At 44.0% G+C, this 20441-nt stretch overlaps 1 protein-coding gene across 1 annotated transcript; it reads left to right on the top strand.

The window, feature by feature from the left end:
- Positions 1-467: 467 nt before the first annotated feature.
- Positions 468-19390, top strand: LOC139469149 (voltage-dependent calcium channel gamma-1 subunit-like). The gene is made up of 4 exons (XM_071251284.1): positions 468-493; positions 7120-7385; positions 15874-16032; positions 19200-19390. The coding sequence occupies exons 1-4, from the start codon at positions 468-470 to the stop codon at positions 19388-19390; spliced, it is 642 nt and encodes a 213-aa protein (XP_071107385.1).
- The last annotated feature ends 1051 nt before the right edge of the window (positions 19391-20441 follow it).

Raw genomic sequence — 20441 nt, 5'->3', positions numbered from 1 at the left:
CATGTTGTGCTGTGGGTAGACAGCGATCAGTGCCATGTTGTGCTGTGGGCAGACAGCGATCAGTGTCATGTTGTGCTGTGTGTAGACAGCAATCAGTGTCATGTTGTGCTGTGGGTAGACAGCGATCAGTGCCATGTTATGCTGTGGGTAGACAGCGATCAGTGTCATGTTGTGCTGTGGGTAGAGAGTGGTCAGTGCCATGCTGTGCTGTGGGTAGACAGGGGTTCTGTGAACGCGCATTTCTTGAGATTAATCAGCAGTAAACCTGACTGTGATACGTGTTTCCTTGTTGTTGTCCATGAGTATGTTGTGAAACAATCGCCGACATGTCCTCTGCACAATGTAACACCCGATACGTCAGCCGATGATTACACAGCCGGGTCAGCCGAGGGCTCCGGGGAGAACAGAGAAGACTTGTTTCTCATGCATCACTGCACGGGGAGCTGCTTCATGCACAGACGGTGGACATGGCGAGAAAGTCACAAGTGAAAGGGTAAGACGCTTTCTATAGATTAGATTATGTTGCTGACGGTTTATCAGTATTCATATATACGGGTTCTTGTCTGACTGATGGCAGTCAGAAGAGAAAGCTGGTCACGTGATCTTGTTTCTGCTCACCTCATGTACACGGACCACGTATGTCCAGGTCTCGCTACATCAAACTTTTGATTAATGAAAATATCATGTGCGCACAGTTGCAGAAAAGGACTATGACAACTTCAAGAGCCAATCTATGTAAAGTAATACATGGATCGAATGGGGGATTCGTCTGTACGTCAATAATCTTATAAGTGTAAATACCTAAAGAAGGGACCGAAGTGGCCATGGTTGACTAACCCAGCGTGGAGTCAGAGAACAATGGGCAGGTCGTGTGAGGTTTCTCTCAGTGGGGACGATAGCTCACGCTGTGTTACACAAATAGTGGCTGATAGAAACAGTGACATTTGGGATGAGATACACGGACATCTGGCACAAAATTATCGAGTTTCCTTTGAAAATGATTTTTTAAATACTATGACGATGAAGAGAAACTGAACAAACTGAGACGTTGCCAAAGAAAGATGTAACGACACACGTGAAGGGCATTTACCTAAACGTGCACAGAGAGGGCAGTCTAAGAAGTCGGTGATGGAGAAATATGGTTCAAATGTGTACTTCATATACCACTTCATATACAGGGGCAATGACATGCACATCTATGTAGAAGGCAAGTCTGACTAGCATGCAACCGGCATAGAACCGCCCAGGGGCAATGACATGCTGACTTTAATCGTTGCAGAAGGCAAGTCTGATTAGCTTGTAACCAGCATAGAACCGCCCAGGGGCAATGACATGCTGACTTTAATCTTTGCAAAAGGCAAGTCTGATTAGCTTGGAACCGGTATAGAGCCACCCAGGGGCAATGACATGCTGACTTTAATCTTTACAGAAGGCAAGTTTGATTAGCTTGTAACCAGCATAGAACCACCCAGGGGCAATGACATGCTGACTTTAATCTTTGCAGAAGGCAAGTCTGATTAGCTTGTAACCAGCATAGAACCACCGAGGGGCAATGACATGCACATCTATGTAGAAGGCAAGTCTGATTAGCTTGTAACCAGCATAGAACCGCCCAGGGGCAATGACATGCTGACTTTAATCTTTGCAGAAGGCAAGTCTGATTAGCTTGTTACCGGCATAGAACCGCCCAGGGGCAATGACATGCACATCTATGTAGAAGGCAAGTCTGATTAGCTTGTAACCAACATAGAACCACCCAGGGGCAATGACATGCACATCTATGTAGAAGGCAAGTCTGATTAGCGTGTAACCAGCATAGAACCACCCAGGGGCAATGACATGCTGACTTTAATCTTTGCAGAAGGCAAGTCTGATTAGCTTGTAACCAGCATAGAACCACCCAGGGGCAATGGCATGCTGACTTTAATCTTTGCAGAAGGCAAGTCTGATTAGCGTGTAACCAGCATAGAACCACCCAGGGGCAATGACATGCTGACTTTAATCTTTGCAGAAGGCAAGTCTGATTAGCTTGTAACCAGCATAGAACCACCCAGGGGCAATGACATGCTGACTTTAATCTTTGCAGAAGGCAAGTCTGATTAGCGTGTAACCAGCATAGAACCACGTGTCCATTCCTAAATTGAAACAATATGTTAACCCAGAAATATGCATGTAAAAGAGCTTAGTGTGAAACCAACAGCCAACAAGCGTAATAAAATCAACAAATGTATTACAAAATTAACTAGGTTTACAAATCGATTCAAATTACTGCACATCAGTTACAATGGCAGTACACAATAGAGTGGTAGTTTTGTGGAACTTGGAATTTTTAAATAGCTTCCACCCATGCTTGTTGGGCTTTACTTGACCTTGTCCTACAGCATGATCTAACTTAGCATCCAAGTTAGCAAAAGCATTAGAACTGTTTAGCATAGGGCTAGCATAGTCAGCAATGCCATCAAACTTGGCAAAGTCACAATTCTCGTCAGTATCACAATCTCATACAATATCCACAAGTGAAACAGTGGCAACACAATCGGTAGGTACAATGTCATTTTTTTCATGATACTTTCTTATCATATTGACATGACAAAGCTGTGTCTTTTCACGACGGCCTGGTGTTTGTACAAAATAGTCAATATCACTGACATTTTCGTCCATACCATACTGACGGTGGTACTTACCCCGTCATGGTTGTCCAGGGATTGGCAAAATCACAAATTCTTTATCGCCAGAACCGAACTTTTTGTCATAATTTACTTTCATTTTGTCCTGGGATTCCGTCAAGTTATCGCTGGCAACTTCACAAGCTTTTAAAAACCAAGACCCAAAAGATGAGACATACTCCAAAAAACTCATTTCGGACCATTCAATGCTCCTTCAAGTAATGTAAAGGTCCGCAAACTGTATGGCTAAAGACAATGCCAAAAGGACTAAAACCAAGGACTCCAGGACTGACTCCTTCACAACAAACAACACCACATGAATGCCTTCCTTCTCAGTCTTAAAACACTAAATTAATATTCTTAAGAGTCCGTGAGATCTCTCCAAAGCTCCCTGAGCTTAAGGGTGATATGCGCGAGACTTAAACAGAGTTATGCCTACTAACTGGTGCATAGCCTGTTGGAAAACAACTGACAAGAAATTAGAGCCCTGCTCTGACTGGTCCTAGGCGAACCAACCATGGTGAAGAAATTTACCAAAGCCGTGATACTAACCTGAGCTGTAATTGTCCGTAAAGAAATAGTCACTGGAAACCTTTAGGAGGCACACAAGATGTACTGATTCCGTGACTTATAGGCAAAGGACCATCACAATCAATGATGACCCTGCTGAAATGTTCTTCAAAAGCTGGAATGGGTTTCAAAGGTGCGGTTGGGATTTTCTGATTATGTTTGTCAACCACTTGACAAACATGGCATGTTTTCAAAATTCAGCCCCATCAATTTAGGCCAAAAGAAATGGGACAGAAGTTTGACACAAGTTTTTCTTATACCCAAATGTCCTGCCAAAGGAATTTCATGTGCCAAACTCAAAACGTGTTTTCGGTTTTAACAATTTGACGGAAAACATTCCATTCATTATCAGCATGTACAGCTGGCGGCCATGAAATGGCTATCCATGAAATAATAGCAAACTGGAACCTTGTCAGCTTCTTCTAAAGAGAGTGCCCTGTTGGCAAGAACTGGTTTCTCAAAAGCCAAACTGTCAGAATTGTTATTACTCTCCCTCTATGATCCCTAAAAGTGCCAGCCAAATCATAACTGGAATCATTCTCAGAAGAAGGTTGCTCAGCCATGGCACAACACAGTAACAACACAGGAAGGAAAAAAACCTGGAATTTCTTATTCAAGATTATCAGTACTTTCCGAAGTACCAGGCTCAAGACAAACAAAAGGATCAGCCAAACATCTCCCACTACCAAATCATTCCCATTGTGCAAGTCTACAGCTTTAAGAGGTATAGTTTCTACAACCCCCACCTTGACCAACCCAGACACCAAATATGTCTTTAAATTTATAAAATGGACAGTTGCACTGGTAAATCCAGAAAAACCCTCTAACGATACCTCGCTGATGTCAGAAGTGGCAAATTACCATAAAAAGCAGAGTTTGAAGAGCAATAGTATCCTTTAAAACGGTAAAGGGCTTAACATTGGAACACTCACCTTCAGCTGCAACCTTTATCAACAAAAGGGCAGTACCCTTCTCGCACAACAACAGACTTTGGTGACTGATCCACGACAGCTTTCTCCTCAGGCTGCAACATTTATCAACATAAGGGCAGTACCCCTCTCGCACAACAACAGACTTTGATGACTGATCCACGACAGCTATCTCCTGAGGCTGCAACGTTTACCTTTATCAACATGAGGGAAGTACCCCTCTCGCACAACAACAGACTTTGGTGACTGATCCACAACAGCTTTCTCCTCAGGCTGCAACCTTTATCAACATGAGGGAAGTACCCCTCTCACACAACAACAGACTTTGGTGACTGATCCACAACAGCTTTCTCCTCAGGCTGCAACCTTTGTCAACATGAGGGAAGTACCCCTCTCACACAACAACAGACTTTGGTGACTGATCCACGACAGCTATCTCCTCAGGCTGCAACCTGACATTTACAAAAGCTTTCGGGGAAGAATTACTGTTTTTGAAAGCGAGATTTCTACACTCAGAAATGATATGACATGTTTTGTGCAATCTCTGACGAAAAGCTAGAAGTATGTTTAGAACCAACTGGAATAGAACTTGACTTAATGTCAACAAACTCAGAACCAGATTTATTACATTCCTGATTTGTAACCCTGCTAACTTATGCCTGTAAACCCAACAAAACTAGCCCTGTGATTTGGTGAATCATCAGCCAAACTAGCCCTGTGATTTGGTGAATCATCAGCCAAACTAGCCCTGTGATTTGGTGAATCATCAGCCAAACTAGCTGTGTGATTTGGTGAATCATCAGCAAAACTAGCCCTGTGAGTTGGTGAATCATCAGCCAAACTAGCTGTGTGATTAGGTGAATCATCAGCCAAAGTAGCCTGTGATTTGGTGAATCATCAGCCAAAGTAGCCCTGTGATTTGTTGAATCATCAGCCACACTAGCCGTGTGAGTTGGTGAATCATCAGCCAAAGTAGCCCTGAGATTTGGTGAATCATCAGCCAAAGTAGCCCCTGTGATTTGGTGAATCATCAGCCAAAGTAGCCCCTGTGATTTGGTGAATCATCAGCAAAACTAGCCGTGTGATTTGGTGAATCATCAGCCAAAGTAGCAGCCGAATGTAACACATTCTGCTCATCAAGATGTGTCTGAATGTTTGTTGACAAGTACTGCTTAAAATCCTCCAGCAAAACATACTATCAAAATCACCATTGATCTCCTTTGAAATAGACCACCTGTCAAAAAAGCAGAAAATCCATTTACGTAGCAGACCCAAACGTTTGCCAATAAGCTTCAGGGACCAAGTCATACGCCTTCAGAACTTCGGGCTTGACAACCTGATAATCAAGATTACTGATTTCGAGGCCATTTCAATCTGTTATCTACCTTTTTAAAATGAAAGGAAAACTTCTCAACATCACGTTCAGAGAACGGCGGATCAACTCTAATTTGCTTGGAAAGATTACATAGATATAACACGTGTTGTGTGATTCCATGGATATAGCACTGATTGAGTGTTTACACGAAGATGCCGCAGGTTGGGTATTGAAAATGGCACTGGCTGGGTGATAACCTGGATAGCACTGGTAGGGTGATTACCCGGATATAGCACTGGTAGGGTGATTACCTGGATATAGCACTGGTAGGGTGATTACCCGGATATAGCACTGGTAGGGTGATTACCCGGATATAGCACTGGTAGGGTGATTACCTGGATATAGCAATGGTAGGGTGATTACCTGGATATAGCACTTGTAGGGTGATAACCTGGATATAGCACTGGTAGGGTGATTACCTGGATATAGCAATGGTAGGGTGATAACCTGGATATAGCACTGGTAGGGTGATTACCTGGATATAGCACTGGTAGGGTGATTACCTGGATAAAGCACTGGTAGGATGATTACCTGGATATAGCACTGGCAGGGTGATAACCTGGATATAGCACTGGTAGGGTGATTACCTGGATATAGCACTAGTTCGGTGATTACCTGGATATAGCACTGGTAGGGTGATTACCCGGATATAGCACTGGTAGGGTGATAACCTGGATATAGCACTGGTAGGGTGATTACCTGGATATAGCACTGGTAGGGTGATTACCTGGATATAGCACTGGCAGGGTGATTACATGGATATAGCACTGGTAGGGTGATTATCTGGATATAGCACTGGTAGGGTGATTACCTGGATAGCACTGGTAGGGTGATTACCTGGATATATAGCACTGGCAGGGTGATTACCTGGATATAGCACTGGTAGGGTGATTACCTGGATATAGCACTGGTAGGGTGATTACCTGGATATATAGCACTGGTAGGGTGATTACCCGGATATAGCACTGGAAGGGTGATTACCTGGATATAGCACTGGTAGGGTGATTACCTGGATATAGCACTGGTAGGGTGATTACCTGGATATAGCACTGGCAGGGTGATTACATGGATATAGCACTGGTGGGGTGATTATCTGGATATAGCACTTGTAGGGTGATTATCTGGATATAGCACTGGTAGGGTGATTACCTGGATATAGCACTGGTAGGGTGATTACCTGGATATAGCACTGGTAGGGTGATTACCTGGATATAGCACTGGCAGGGTGATTACATGGATATAGCACTGGTAGGGTGATTACCTGGATATAGCACTGGTAGGGTGATTACCCGGATATAGCACTGGAAGGGTGATTACCTGGATATAGCACTGGTAGGGTGATTACCTGGATATAGCACTGGTAGGGTGATTACCCGGATATAGCACTGGAAGGGTGATTACCTGGATATAGCACTGGTAGGGTGATTACCTGGATATAGCACTGGAAGGGTGATTACCTGGATATAGCGCTGGAAGGGTGATTACATTGATATAGCACTGGTAGGGTGATTATCTGGATATAGCACTAATTCGGTGATGAATAAGTATAGTACTAGCTTGGATTATCATTGTATTTCAGACTTCAGGATGTTGATGTGATCGACAGCTTTTTGGACAGTTTCAAGTGGAAGAGGCCAACGGTGCCGGACATGTTCACAGCCGCTTGCTTTCTCGTCACCCTTGTCCTTTACATCATCGCCATTTCAACCAATCACTGGGCAGTACTCAACTCCGGTGGATACCGTGTCAACTTCGGACTGTGGTCCGGGTGTCTCACTGACCAGGACGGCCAGACTACCTGCTCGTCCAAGATTCTCCACACTCACGTGGTCGACCACAATAAAGGTAGCCTAATAAACAACATTATTCAATTACACAGGAGTTGGTGAATGTGGTAGGAGTTATTCCAACTGTTCACGTGTCTGTGAAGCCTAAGATGACAGGTATGGTATGGTGCTAACGAACCAGGTATGCTATGGTGCTAACGAACCAGGTGTGGTATGATGCTAACGAACCAGGTATGATAAGGTGCTAACGAACCAGGTAATATGGTATTTGAACCTACAACCAGTTACAAAGGTCAAGAGAATATGAATCCCTGCATAGGAAATTGTTCCTCCTTACATCACAAGACTACAGTGTCCCTCCTTACATTAAACCACCGTGTCCCTCCTTACACCAGACCACCGTGTCCCTCCTTACACTAGACCACTGTGTCTCTCCTCACACTAGACCACCGTGTCCCTCCTCACACTACACCACCGTGTCCATCCTTACAATACAAGACCACCATGTCCGTCCTTACACTAGACCACAGTGTCAATCCTTACACAAGACCACTGTGTCCCTCCTTAGACTTGACTACAGTGTCCCTCCTTACACTTGACCACCATGTCCCTCCTTACACTAGACCACCATGTCCCTCCTTACACTTGACCAGTATGTCCCTCCTTACACTAGACCACTGTGTCCCTCCTTACACTAGACCACCGTGTCCCTGCTTACACGAAAAGACCACTGTACCCCACCTTACACTAGACCACCGTGTCCCTCCTTAAACTAGACCACTGTGTCCCACCTTACACTAGACCACCGTGTCTCACCTTACACTAGACCACTGTGTCCCTCCTTACACTAGACCACCGTGTTCAACCTTACACTCGACTACTGTGTCCTACCTTACACTAGACCACCGTGTCCCTCCTTACACTAGACCACCGCGTCCCTCCTTACACTAGACCATCGTGTCCATCCTTACAATACAAGACCACCATGTCCCACCTTACACTTGACCACACTGTCCATCCTTACATTTGACCAAAGTGTCTCACCTAACACTAGACCACCGTGTCCAACCTTACACTAGACCGCCGTGTCCCTCCTTACACTAGACCACTGTTTCCCTCCTTACATTACGCCACCATGTCCCATCTTACACTAGACCACAGTGTCCCTCTATACACGACAAGACCACTGTGTCCCACCTTACACTAAACCATCATGTTCCTCCTTACACTAGATCACCGTGTCCCACCTTACACTAAACCACAGTGCCCCACCTTACACTAGACCACCGTGTCCCATCTTACACTAGACCACCGTGTCCCTCCATAAACGACAAGACCACAGTGTCCGACCTTACACTAGACCACTGTGTCCCTCCTTACACAAGACCACCCTGTTCAACCTTACGCTAGACCATACTGTCCCATCTTACAATAGACCACCGTGTCCGTCCTTACACTAGACCGCCATGCCCCACCTTACACTAGACCAACGTGTCCCTCCTTACACTAGACTACTGTGTCCCTCCTTACACTAGACACCGTGTCCATCCTTACACTAGACAACCGTGTCCATTCTTTCACTAGACAACCGTGTCCCTCCTTCCACTAGACCACCGTGTCCCACCTTACACTATACCACTGTGTCCCACCTTACACTAGACCGCCGTGTCCCTCCTTACACTAGACTACTGTGTCCTACCTTACACTAAACCACCGTGTCCCACCTAACACTAGACCACCGTGTCCCACCTTACTTTATACCACCATGTCCCACGTTACACTAGACCACCCTGTCCCTCCTCACACTAGACTACTGTTTTCCACCTTACACTACACCACCGTGTCCCACCTAACACTAGACAAACCGTGTCACTCCTTACACTACACCACCGTGTCCCACCTTACACTACACCACCGTGTACATCGTTACACTAGACCACCGTGTCCCAACTTAAACTAGACCACCGTGTCCCACCTTACACTACACCACTGTGTCCCACCTTACACTACACCACCGTGTCCCACCTTACACTACACCACCGTGTACATCGTTACACTACACCACCGTGTCCCACCTTATACTAGACCACCGTGTCCCACCTTACACTACACCACCGTGTCCCACCTTACACTACACCACCGTGTACATCGTTACACTACACCACCGTGTCCCACCTTATACTAGACCACCGTGTCCCACCTTACACTACACCACTGTGTCCCACCTTACACTACACCACTGTGTCCCACCTTACACTACACCACTGTGTCCCACCTTACACTACACCACCGTGTCCCACCTTACACTACACCACCGTGTCACTCCTTACACTACACCACCGTGTACATCGTTACACTACACCACCGTGTCACTCCTTACACTACACCACCGTGTCCCACCTTACACTACACTACCGTGTACATCGTTACACTCGACAACCGTGTCCCACCTTAAACTAGACCACCGTGTCCCACCTTAAACTACACCACCGTTTTCCACCTTACACTACACTACTGTGTCCCACCTTACACTAGACCACCGTGTCCCACCTTACACTAGACCACTATGTCCCACCTTATACTAGACCGCCGTGTCCCACCTTACACTACACTACTGTGTCCCACCTTACACTAGACCACCGTGTCCCACCTTACACTAGACCACTATGTCCCACCTTATACTAGACCACCGTGTCCCACCTTACACTACACCACTGTGTCCCACCTTACACTAGACCACTATGTCCCACCTTATACTAGACCGCCGTGTCCCACCTTACACTACACTACTGTGTCCCACCTTACACTAGACCACCGTGTCCCACCTTACACTAGACCACTATGTCCCACCTTATACTAGACCACCGTGTCCCACCTTACACTACACCACCGTGTCCCACCTTAAACTACACCACCGTGTCCCACCTTACACTACACCACCGTGTCCCACCTTACACTACACCACCGTGTACATCGTTACACTACACCACCGTGTCCCACCTTATACTAGACCGCCGTGTCCCACCTAACACTACACTACTGTGTCCCACCTTACACTACACCACCGTGTCCCACCTTAAACTACACCACCGTGTCCCACCTTACACTACACCACCGTGTCCCACCTTACACTACACCACCGTGTACATCGTTACACTACACCACCGTGTCCCACCTTATACTAGACCGCCGTGTCCCACCTTACACTACACTACTGTGTCCCACCTTACACTAGACCACCGTGTCCCACCTTACACTAGACCACTATGTCCCACCTTATACTAGACCACCGTGTCCCACCTTACACTACACCACCGTGTCCCACCTTAAACTACACCACCGTGTCCCACCTTACACTACACTACTGTGTCCCACCTTACAATACACCACCGTGAACATCGTTACACTACACCACCATGTCCCTCCCTACACCACTAGACCATAGTTTGCCCCCTTTCACAAGACTCAAATAGAAAAGGTATGTACTCTTACCACATATATGCTGTATCAACCAATATCAAGAGAAGAAATATCACCTGCTATTCATGATTTGAAAACCAATAAAAGTTCAGGAAACGAAGCATTAATCTAAGAATCTTCCCGTAATTTCGTAGTTCTCTATTTGGAGACTGTATTCAGTTCATTTCTAGAAACATCGTAATTTTAATTTCAATCATAAATAGAAGAAAGGTTTTTGGTCTGAAGCGCTTGAGAAGATTGGCGAAGAACAATAGGAATTTAGACGTGGATACTCCACTACAGATCACATATTTATCTTACAGGCTATTACAGACGGATATATACAGAGAAAATGTGAAGCATTGTATGCAATTTCACTAAAGCATTTTATTCAGTATGTAGAAGTAAATTCTGATAAGTGAGGTCAGAGATTTTAGTAAAGGTAATAAACTCGCAAAAAGGAAAAATGGTATTTCAAAGGCCATTTAGTGACTGTTACTTCTTACAAATATTTAGGTGTTACATTTTCAAAAAAGTTACCGTTACGAATGCTAATAATGCAGCGGTCAAAGGGAGAAGGTACAGTTCGGTCTTCTATATAATTTACAAAATGTAACAGACCTTTCATATACGACATTCTTTAAAATCGTTGATACTAAGATTTCCTTAATTCAGTAATTTGCCTCAGAATTGTGGGGGCTATGTGAATTTTAATCGACAGTATCAGTTCATCTTTATACGTGTAAAATATTTCTTTGTACGAAGCAATGTACATCAAATAGTAAACCAAGAGATAAGAGATTCTGTACGCAATGTAATTCAATTAATTGATTGGTTGATAGGTTGGTTGTTTGGTCGGTCGGTTGGTCGGTTAGTTGGTTGGTTGGTTGGTTGGCTGGTTCATTGATTGACTGGTTATGTACACAAGGAGGTAAACTGCAGACTCCTTCATGTACACAGTAACGTAAACTGCAGACTCCTTCACGTACACAGTGACATAAACTGCAGACTCCTTCAAGTACACAGTGACATAAACTACAGATTCCTTTACGTACACAGTGACATACACTGCAGACTCCTTCACGTACACAGTGAAATAAACTGCAGACTCCTTCACGTACACAGTGACGTAAACTGCAGAATCATTCACGTACACAGCAACATTAACTTGGGACCTCCTCACGTATCGAGTGACATAAACTGCAGACTCCTTCATGAACACAGTGACGTAAGCTGCAGACTCCTTCACGTACACAGTGATGTAAACTGCTGACTCCTTCATGTACACAGTGACATAAACTGCAGACTTCCTCATGTACACAGTGACGTGAACTGCAGAATCCTTCACGCACACAGTGACGTAAATTGCAGACTGCGTCACGTACACAGCCATATTAACTTAGGACCTCCTCACGTATCCAGTGACATAAAGTGCAGACTCCTTCACGCAGACAGTGACGTAAACTGCAGATTCCTTCAAGTAGACAGTGACGTAAATTGCAGACTCCTTCACGTACACAGTGACATAAACTACAGACTCCTTCACGTACACAGTGACATAAATTGCAGACTCCCTCATGTACACAGCGACATTAACTTGGGACCTCCTCACGTATGAAGTGACATAAACTGCAGACTCCTTCATGTACACAGTGACGTAAGCTGCAGACTCCTTCGTGTACACAGTGATATAAACTGCTGACTCCTTCACGTACACAGTGACATAAACTGCAGACTCCTTCACGTACACAGTGACTTTAACTGCAGACTCCTTCATGTACACAGGGACATAAACTGTAGACTCCTTCACGTACACAGTGACGTAAACTGCAGACTCCTTCACGTACACAACGACATTAACTTAGGACCTCCTCGCGTATCAAGTGACATAAAGTGCACACTCCTTCACGCAGACAGTGACGTAAACTGCAGATTCCTTCACGTACACAGTGACGTAAATTGCAGACTCCTTCATGTACACAGCGACATTAACTTAGGACCTCCTCACGTATCCTGTGACATAAACTGCAGACACCTTCACATACACAGTGACGTAAACTGCAGACTCCTTCACGTACACAGTGATATAAACTGCTGACTCATCCAAGTACACAGTGACATAAACTACACACTCCTTCACGTACACAGTGACTTTAACTGCAGACTCCTTCATGTACACAGGGACATAAACTGTAGACTCCTTCACGTACACAGTGACGTAAACTGCAGACTCCTTCACGTACACAGCGATATTAACTGAGGACCTCCTCACGTATCCAGTGACATAAACTGCAGACTGCTTCACATACACTGTGACGTAAACTGCAGACTCCTTCATGTACACAGTGATATAAACTGCAGACTCCTTCACGTACACGGTGACGTAAACTGCAGACTCCTTCATGTACACAGTGACGTAAACTGCAGACTCCTTCATGTACACAGTGACATAGAGTGCAGACTCCTTCACGTACACGGTGAAGTAAACTGCAGACTCCTTCATGTACACAGTGACGTAAACTGCAGACTCCTTCATGTACACAGTGACGTAAACTGTATACTCCGTCACGTACACAGTGACGTAAACTGGAGACTGCTTTACGTACACAGTGACGTAAAACTGCAGACTCCTTCATGTACACAGTGACATAAAGTGCAGACTCCTTCACGTACACGGTGAAGTAAACTGCAGACTCCTTCATGTACACAGTGACGTAAACTGTATACTCCGTCACGTACACAGTGACGTAAACTGGAGACTGCTTTACGTACACAGTGACGTAAAACTGCAGACTCCATCATGAACAGAGTGACATAAACTGCAGACTCCTTCACTTACACAGTGACATAAACTACACACTCCTTCACGTACACAGTGACGTAAACTGCAAACCCCTTTGGATACACAGCGACATTAACTTTGGACTTCATCCTTTATCCAGTGACATAAACTGCAGACTCTTTCACGTACACAATGACGTAAACTGCAGACTGCTTTACGTACACAATGACGTAATCTGCAGACTCCCTCATGAACAGAGTGACATAAAGTGCAGACTCCTTCACGTACACAGTGACATAAACTGCAGACTCCTTTACGCACACAGTGACAAAAAACTGCAGACTCCTTCATGTACACAGGGACATAAACTGCAGACTCCTTCATGTACACAGTTACCTAAACTCTAGACTCCTTCACGTACATAGTGACATAAACTACAGACACCTTTCACGTACACGGTGACTTAACCTGCATATTCCTTTACGTACACAGCGACATTAACTTAGGACCTCCTCACGTATCCAGTGACGTAAACTGCAGACTCCTCCATGTACACAGTGACATAAACTGCAGACTCCTTCACGTAAACAGTGACATAAACTGAAGGCTCCTTCACGCACATATTGACGTAAACTTCAGACCCCTTTGGATACAAAGCGACATTAACTTTGGACTTCATCCTTTATCCAGTGACATAAACTGCACTCTCCTTCACGTACACAGCGACATTAACTTAGGACCTCCACACGTATCCAGTGACATAAACTGCAGACTCCTTCACAGACACAGTGACGTAAACTGCAGACTCCTCCATGTACACAGTGACATAAACTGCAGACTCCTTCAGGTACACAGTTACCTAAGCTGCAGACTCCTTCACATACATGTGACGTAAACTGCAGATTCCTTCACGTACACAGTGACATTAACTTAGGACCTCCTCACGTATCCAGTGACATAAAGTGCACACCCCTTCACATACACAGTGACGTAAACTGCAGACTCTTTCACGTACACGGTGACGTAACCTGCAGATTCCTTTACGTACACAGCGACATTAACTTAGGACCTCCTCACGTATCCAGTGACATAAACTGCAGACTCCTTCACATACACAGTGACGTAAACTGCAGACTCCTTCATGTACACAGTGACGTAACCTGCAGATTCCTTTACGTACACAGCGACATTAACTTAGGACCTCCTCACGTATCCAGTGACATAAACTGCAGACTGCTTCACATACACAGTGACGTAAACTGCAGACTCCTTCAAGGACTCAGTGACATAAACTGCAGACTCCTTCAAGCACACAGTGACATAAACTGCACTCTCCTTCACGTACACAGCGACATTAATTTAGGACCTCCTCAGGTATCCAGTGATATAAACTGCAGACTCCTCCATGTACACAGTGACATAAACTGCAGACTCCTTCACGTAAACAGTGACATAAACTGAAGGCTCCTTCACGCACATAGTGACGTAAACTTCAGACCCCTTTGGATACAAAGCGACATTAACTTTGGACTTCATCCTTTATCCAGTGACATAAACTGCACTCTCCTTCACGTACACATTGACATAAACTACAGACTCCTTCATGTACACAGTGACATAAACTGCAGACTCCTTCACGTACACGGTGAAGTAAACTGCAGACTCCTTCATATACACAGTGACATAAACTGCAGACTCCTTCACGTACACGGTGAAGTAAACTGCAGACTCCTTCATATACACAGTGACATAAACTGTATACTCCGTCACGTACACAGTGACGTAAACTGCAGACTCCTTCACGCACACAGTGACATAAACTGCAGACACCTTTACGTACACGGTGACGTAAACTGCAGACTCTTTCATGTACACAGAGACATTAACTTGGGACCTCCTCACGTATCCAGTGACATAAACTGCAGACACCTTCACGTACACGGTGACATAAACTGCAGACTCCTTCATGTACACAGTGACATAAACTGCAGACTCCTTCACGTACACGGTGACGTAAACTGCATACTCCATCACGTACACAGTGACGTAAACTGCAGACTTCTTTCACATACACAGTGACAATAACTGCAGACTCCATCATGTACACAGTGATATTAACTGGAGACCGTTCCAGAAACCCAGTGACATAAACTGCATATTATTATATATATCATTATTATTATTATTATTGTTTTCATATATATATATTATTATATGTTATCATGGAGGTCCAGCATAGGGATACCCCACTTTATTATGTTTGTAAACTGTAACCTTGATGTGCGTCGATGTTTGTTGTTGGCAGTGGGTGACTGGCACCGGGCTCCGCAGGTGTTTATGATCCTTGGTCTACTGAGCTGGTTCTGGGAGGAGTTTGCCATCCTAGCCCACATGTTCCTGAAGCCGGGTGCCGCAGGGAGAGATATATTGGCGGGGGTCAACGCCAGTCTCACAGCGGCCACTGGTCAGTGCATACAGTAAAGTACTCAACTTACGATAGATGAATTGCTATGTTGTCTTTTACATAGCACCAACCTGATTACTCCTATGTTGTCTTCTACATAGCACCAACCTGATTACTCCTATGTTGTCTTCTACATAACACCAACCTGATTACTCCTATGTTGTCTTCTACATAGCACCAACCTGATTACTCCTATGTTGTCTTCTACATAGCACCAACCTGATTACTTCTATGTTGTCTTCTACATAGCACCAACCTGGTTACTCCTTACCCCTTGCATCAAGGAGGTGAGAGTGACACTCAACTCACCAAATGTATACAATGAGGAACAGGAAGGGGTAGTACAGGGGGTGGAGTTATGATGCCACGTGGCCTGGACCAGGTTCAGGCCTGGGAAATATAGATCTTTATTGTTTAACGAGAGTTGATTGAGCCTTACATAGAAGGAATTACGTAATAATGAAACCCTTTACATTGGACATTACATGATGCCATAGAGGTATGCCATACAAAATGGAGTCAAATCAGTAAATTGTTTCGTTGTATGAAGTAAGCAAAATAAGCAGCGTTCTGTGATCTCTGGAGAAATGAGCCAGAGAATCCACGATATGGTGATGACCAACGGACGAGAGACTGAGCGTCATATTGCTAGTTCAGTAGGCATTTGCCAGGAGAGAGTACACTCCATTATCACAGAAACTTTGGCAATTAAGAAAGTTTCAGCTCGTTAATACAGCAACGCACCAGACACAAAATGTCTCGGGATAATCTAACTCTGTTTGAAGCTGGCCCAGGAAGGTTCTTGCAATGATTTGTGACTGTGAATGAAACATGTCCAAACAATCAAAACAGTGGTAGCATTTGAAATCACCACCACCCAAGAAGGCAAAGTCTGTCCCTTCAGATGTATATGGAAATCCGGGGGTGCCATTATGGGGGACTGTGTTCCAAAACGACAGACAATAAACGGAGCCTATTATGTTGCACGTTTGAGGCAATTTCGTCATGAAGTTAAAACTACGAGGTGTGGGAAGCTGAGAAAAGCTGTGCTCCTCATTGAGGACAATGCGCCAGATGACAAATCAGGCATTGCCATGGCTACAATAAACCGGTGTGGTTTTGAATGTGTGCAGCACTCACCTTATGCTCCTGATGGATCTGTCACCTGTTCCCAGACATGAAGACATCTTTAGCCAAAACTTATAAACTCCCATGAACTTCGTTAGCTAAAGTGTATCAACGTGGAAGGGGGTTAGCTTGAAAAACCATTATAAGATTTTTAGACCAAGTTTTTTCATGTGAGGTTCAGAACATTCATAAGTCATGTTTCAATGGGTTCATTAGATTTGGAGCATCGGATCTATGCCTCTTAAAGCTTTATCCAAAATATTTTCTATTTGGATTCGTAATACTTTCTATCAGTCCTTGGTTAACCACACTTCCTGGATTCTACTGAACAGAAAGGGGAATCCCCTAGAACAGGAAGTCAGCCATGCCCTGCTACATAGCACGTGACCTGACCTGAATCATACACAGGTGTGTATACACCTGGAAATCCTCAGGCGCCACCCAAGTCAAAGTTACACAGAATGATATGTTTTGAAAATTATTAGGTTGTATCCGTGTATTGGATATTATGGCCCTTTTCCCACACCATACCATTGCCAATACCACTGTCAACAGCTTGATGTTGACAACACTGCACGTGAAGCAAGCTCTCACTTTCCAACACTGGTTCCTTCTGGTATAAATATTTCAGTCTCCGTTTTATATCCGTACTACCGAGGTCAAAATATTAACAATTGCGAGGGCTGGTCAAAAAGTTCTAAGCCTGACTAACTTTCAACTATGGGCCGTAACAAAATGAACGAGCGAATGTAGTACATTGTTTGAGTAGTTCATTGCAAGTGTATTTGGTCTGTTGGGGCCCTTTGTATATCAGTGACAACCATTTGAACGTGACAGGGGTCCAAGTGGAGCCAGAAATAGAAAAGAACATGTACCGAGCAGTCATCAATTTTTTTTAACTTTAGAGAAAATTACTTCCCAAGAAATGTGAGGGGATAAGTGCCCTAGCTATTCCACTGTTAAACGTTTGGCAGCTGTGTTTAAGACTGGGAGAACAAGCCTTGATGATGACCCTATGGCGTCCCTCAACTACCATCAATGAAGATTCAATCAAGGAGATAGAACAACTTATACTGTCAGACAGATGTATTACCATTGCTGAATTTGAGGAAGACACAGGTCTAAGCCAAATGATCTATTGAAACTATTATTCTTTAACATTAGCAGTTGAATAACATATCTGCCCGTTGGCTGCCAAAGTTTCTAAATTCTTATCTCAATGAAAAAAGAACTGACATTGCCAGTGAACATTTAGAGCTAATTGAGGAGGATTTCATCAAATTAAAAAAGAGATTAGTAAAGGGTGATAAAACATGGGTCTACCACTATGATTCGGAGTCAAAACGTCAATCAATGACACCATTCCACTTCTCCAGCACCAAAGAAATTCAAGTCTCCAAGGTCAGTGAAGAAAGTTATGATCACTGTATTCTGGGATGTAAATGGCGTGATCCTTGTTGATTACTTCGAAAGTCAAACGACGATTACCGGTGCCTACTATGCTCAGTTGCTTTGAACATCGCCTGAGGGATTCTACTTAAAAAAGCAGCGAGGAATGCTGACTGCTGGAGTTCTACGACTTCATGACAATGCCTCTTCTCACACCTCTCGACTTGCAAAGGCTGCTGTGCTACAATGTGGGTTTGAAGAGCTTCCTCGTGCCCCATACTCACCAGACCTGGCACCAACTGATTTCCACCTGTTTCCTAAACTGAAAGAACACCTTCGTGGAAAGCGCTATGACGACAAGGATGACCTCAAAGCTGTCATGAATTGGTTTTTCAGGGTGGCTTCAGAAAACCTCGTCCTGACTGGAATTGCTTCACTATCGATATGAGAAGTGTATTGAAAAGCAGACAGATTGTGTTGAAAAAAATCAATTGTTGGTTTTGTTTCTTAGGCTTAGAACGTCTTTACCAGCCCTCGTATATCCAACGTATGTCCTGTGTTGTGAGTTAATGATTTCCTGTGATGCATTACAACATCGTGTGTAGTTAGATCCCCTGTAATACAGTAGATCTGTACATGTCCACTTCCAGGCATATGTCTACTGCTGACTGTCGTCATGTTCAACACCGGGGTCAGTTCTGAACCCGATGTCCGTGTGTCCTGGTCCTTCGTTGTCGCCATCTTGGCGCTGATTCTGACTGCGGCTACAGGGGCGACGATGACGCTACCCGCCTACATCGAAGGCGTCCGACGCCAGTGGGGACATGGTCAGGACACATAGACCCGACAGCATGTAGGGACGAACTAGTTGATGGACGGAGCTAAACTCAACTGTTACTGGTTGAGGATGGCTGACAAAGGTCTGCAATCTACAACTTAATAGTAACTTCGTTTTAAATATGTCTAGTCCATTCTTGCTGAAAAAAATCTTTAAATCTGTATCAATTGTGCAACAAAGATGTAAAGATTGTTTTCAGCAAGAATGGGCTAGGAATATTCAAATGGAAACCCTGGGAACAAATAATGTAGAATGTATAACAGTAATGATATTGAAGACGAATTCCATGTCCTTCTCAAATGCACACATTATAGAGATCTAGGGAATCATTAAATTCCATCTAACTATACGTCCTGTCCATCAGCTAATACTATTTAGGAGATAAACCTACTGTGTTTTGAAATTTGATGTAGTCCCACTGTAGAATAGATACCTCTTCATTATAATTTTGAACTTCCCGTTAAAACGTTAAAGCGCTCGGTTCAAAATTATAATAAAGAGGTATCTATTCTACAGTGGGACTACATCAAATTTCAAAACACAGTAGTTTTATCTCCATTCTACCATGACGACAACCTCGCTTTGAAAACGGCGCTCTCTTGCAACGCGTAATAACACAGGTGCACAGGTCCGCAATCAAACATTCGGAAAAGTGGTCACAGGTAGTTATATATGTAACAATTATGACTAAAGTTCAAGATTAGAAACACCATAGTCGTGAGTAGTTCATAATAAGTGTTCAAAACACATAGTTTTTCAAAAGAAGTTGACAAATAACTCTCCTTACCTAATCCAAAGAGAGATGTTTTAATTTTCCGACAAACTGTTGTACATCGTGGACTGACTGTCATTTCTCGGAATTTTGTGAGAGTTAATTTCTTGGAAATCGAACATGCCATCATTTCTATTGTAGGGGTGACGGGTAATAAAAAAGGTTTTAAAATGCTAAACGAATATATTTCTACAGCAAACTTTATGAATATTCTATTATACATTTAACATGTGTAAGTGTTATTGGTTAGTTAGCAATTAGCCCAAGTAAACAGTAATAAAA

The sequence above is a fragment of the Haliotis cracherodii genome, unplaced genomic scaffold (assembly GCF_022045235.1).
Source record: "Haliotis cracherodii isolate W230 unplaced genomic scaffold, xgHalCrac1.p SCAF_2, whole genome shotgun sequence".
Classification (NCBI taxonomy): Eukaryota; Metazoa; Mollusca; class Gastropoda; order Lepetellida; family Haliotidae; genus Haliotis; species Haliotis cracherodii.
This window is presented reverse-complemented; position numbering and strand designations above follow the sequence as displayed.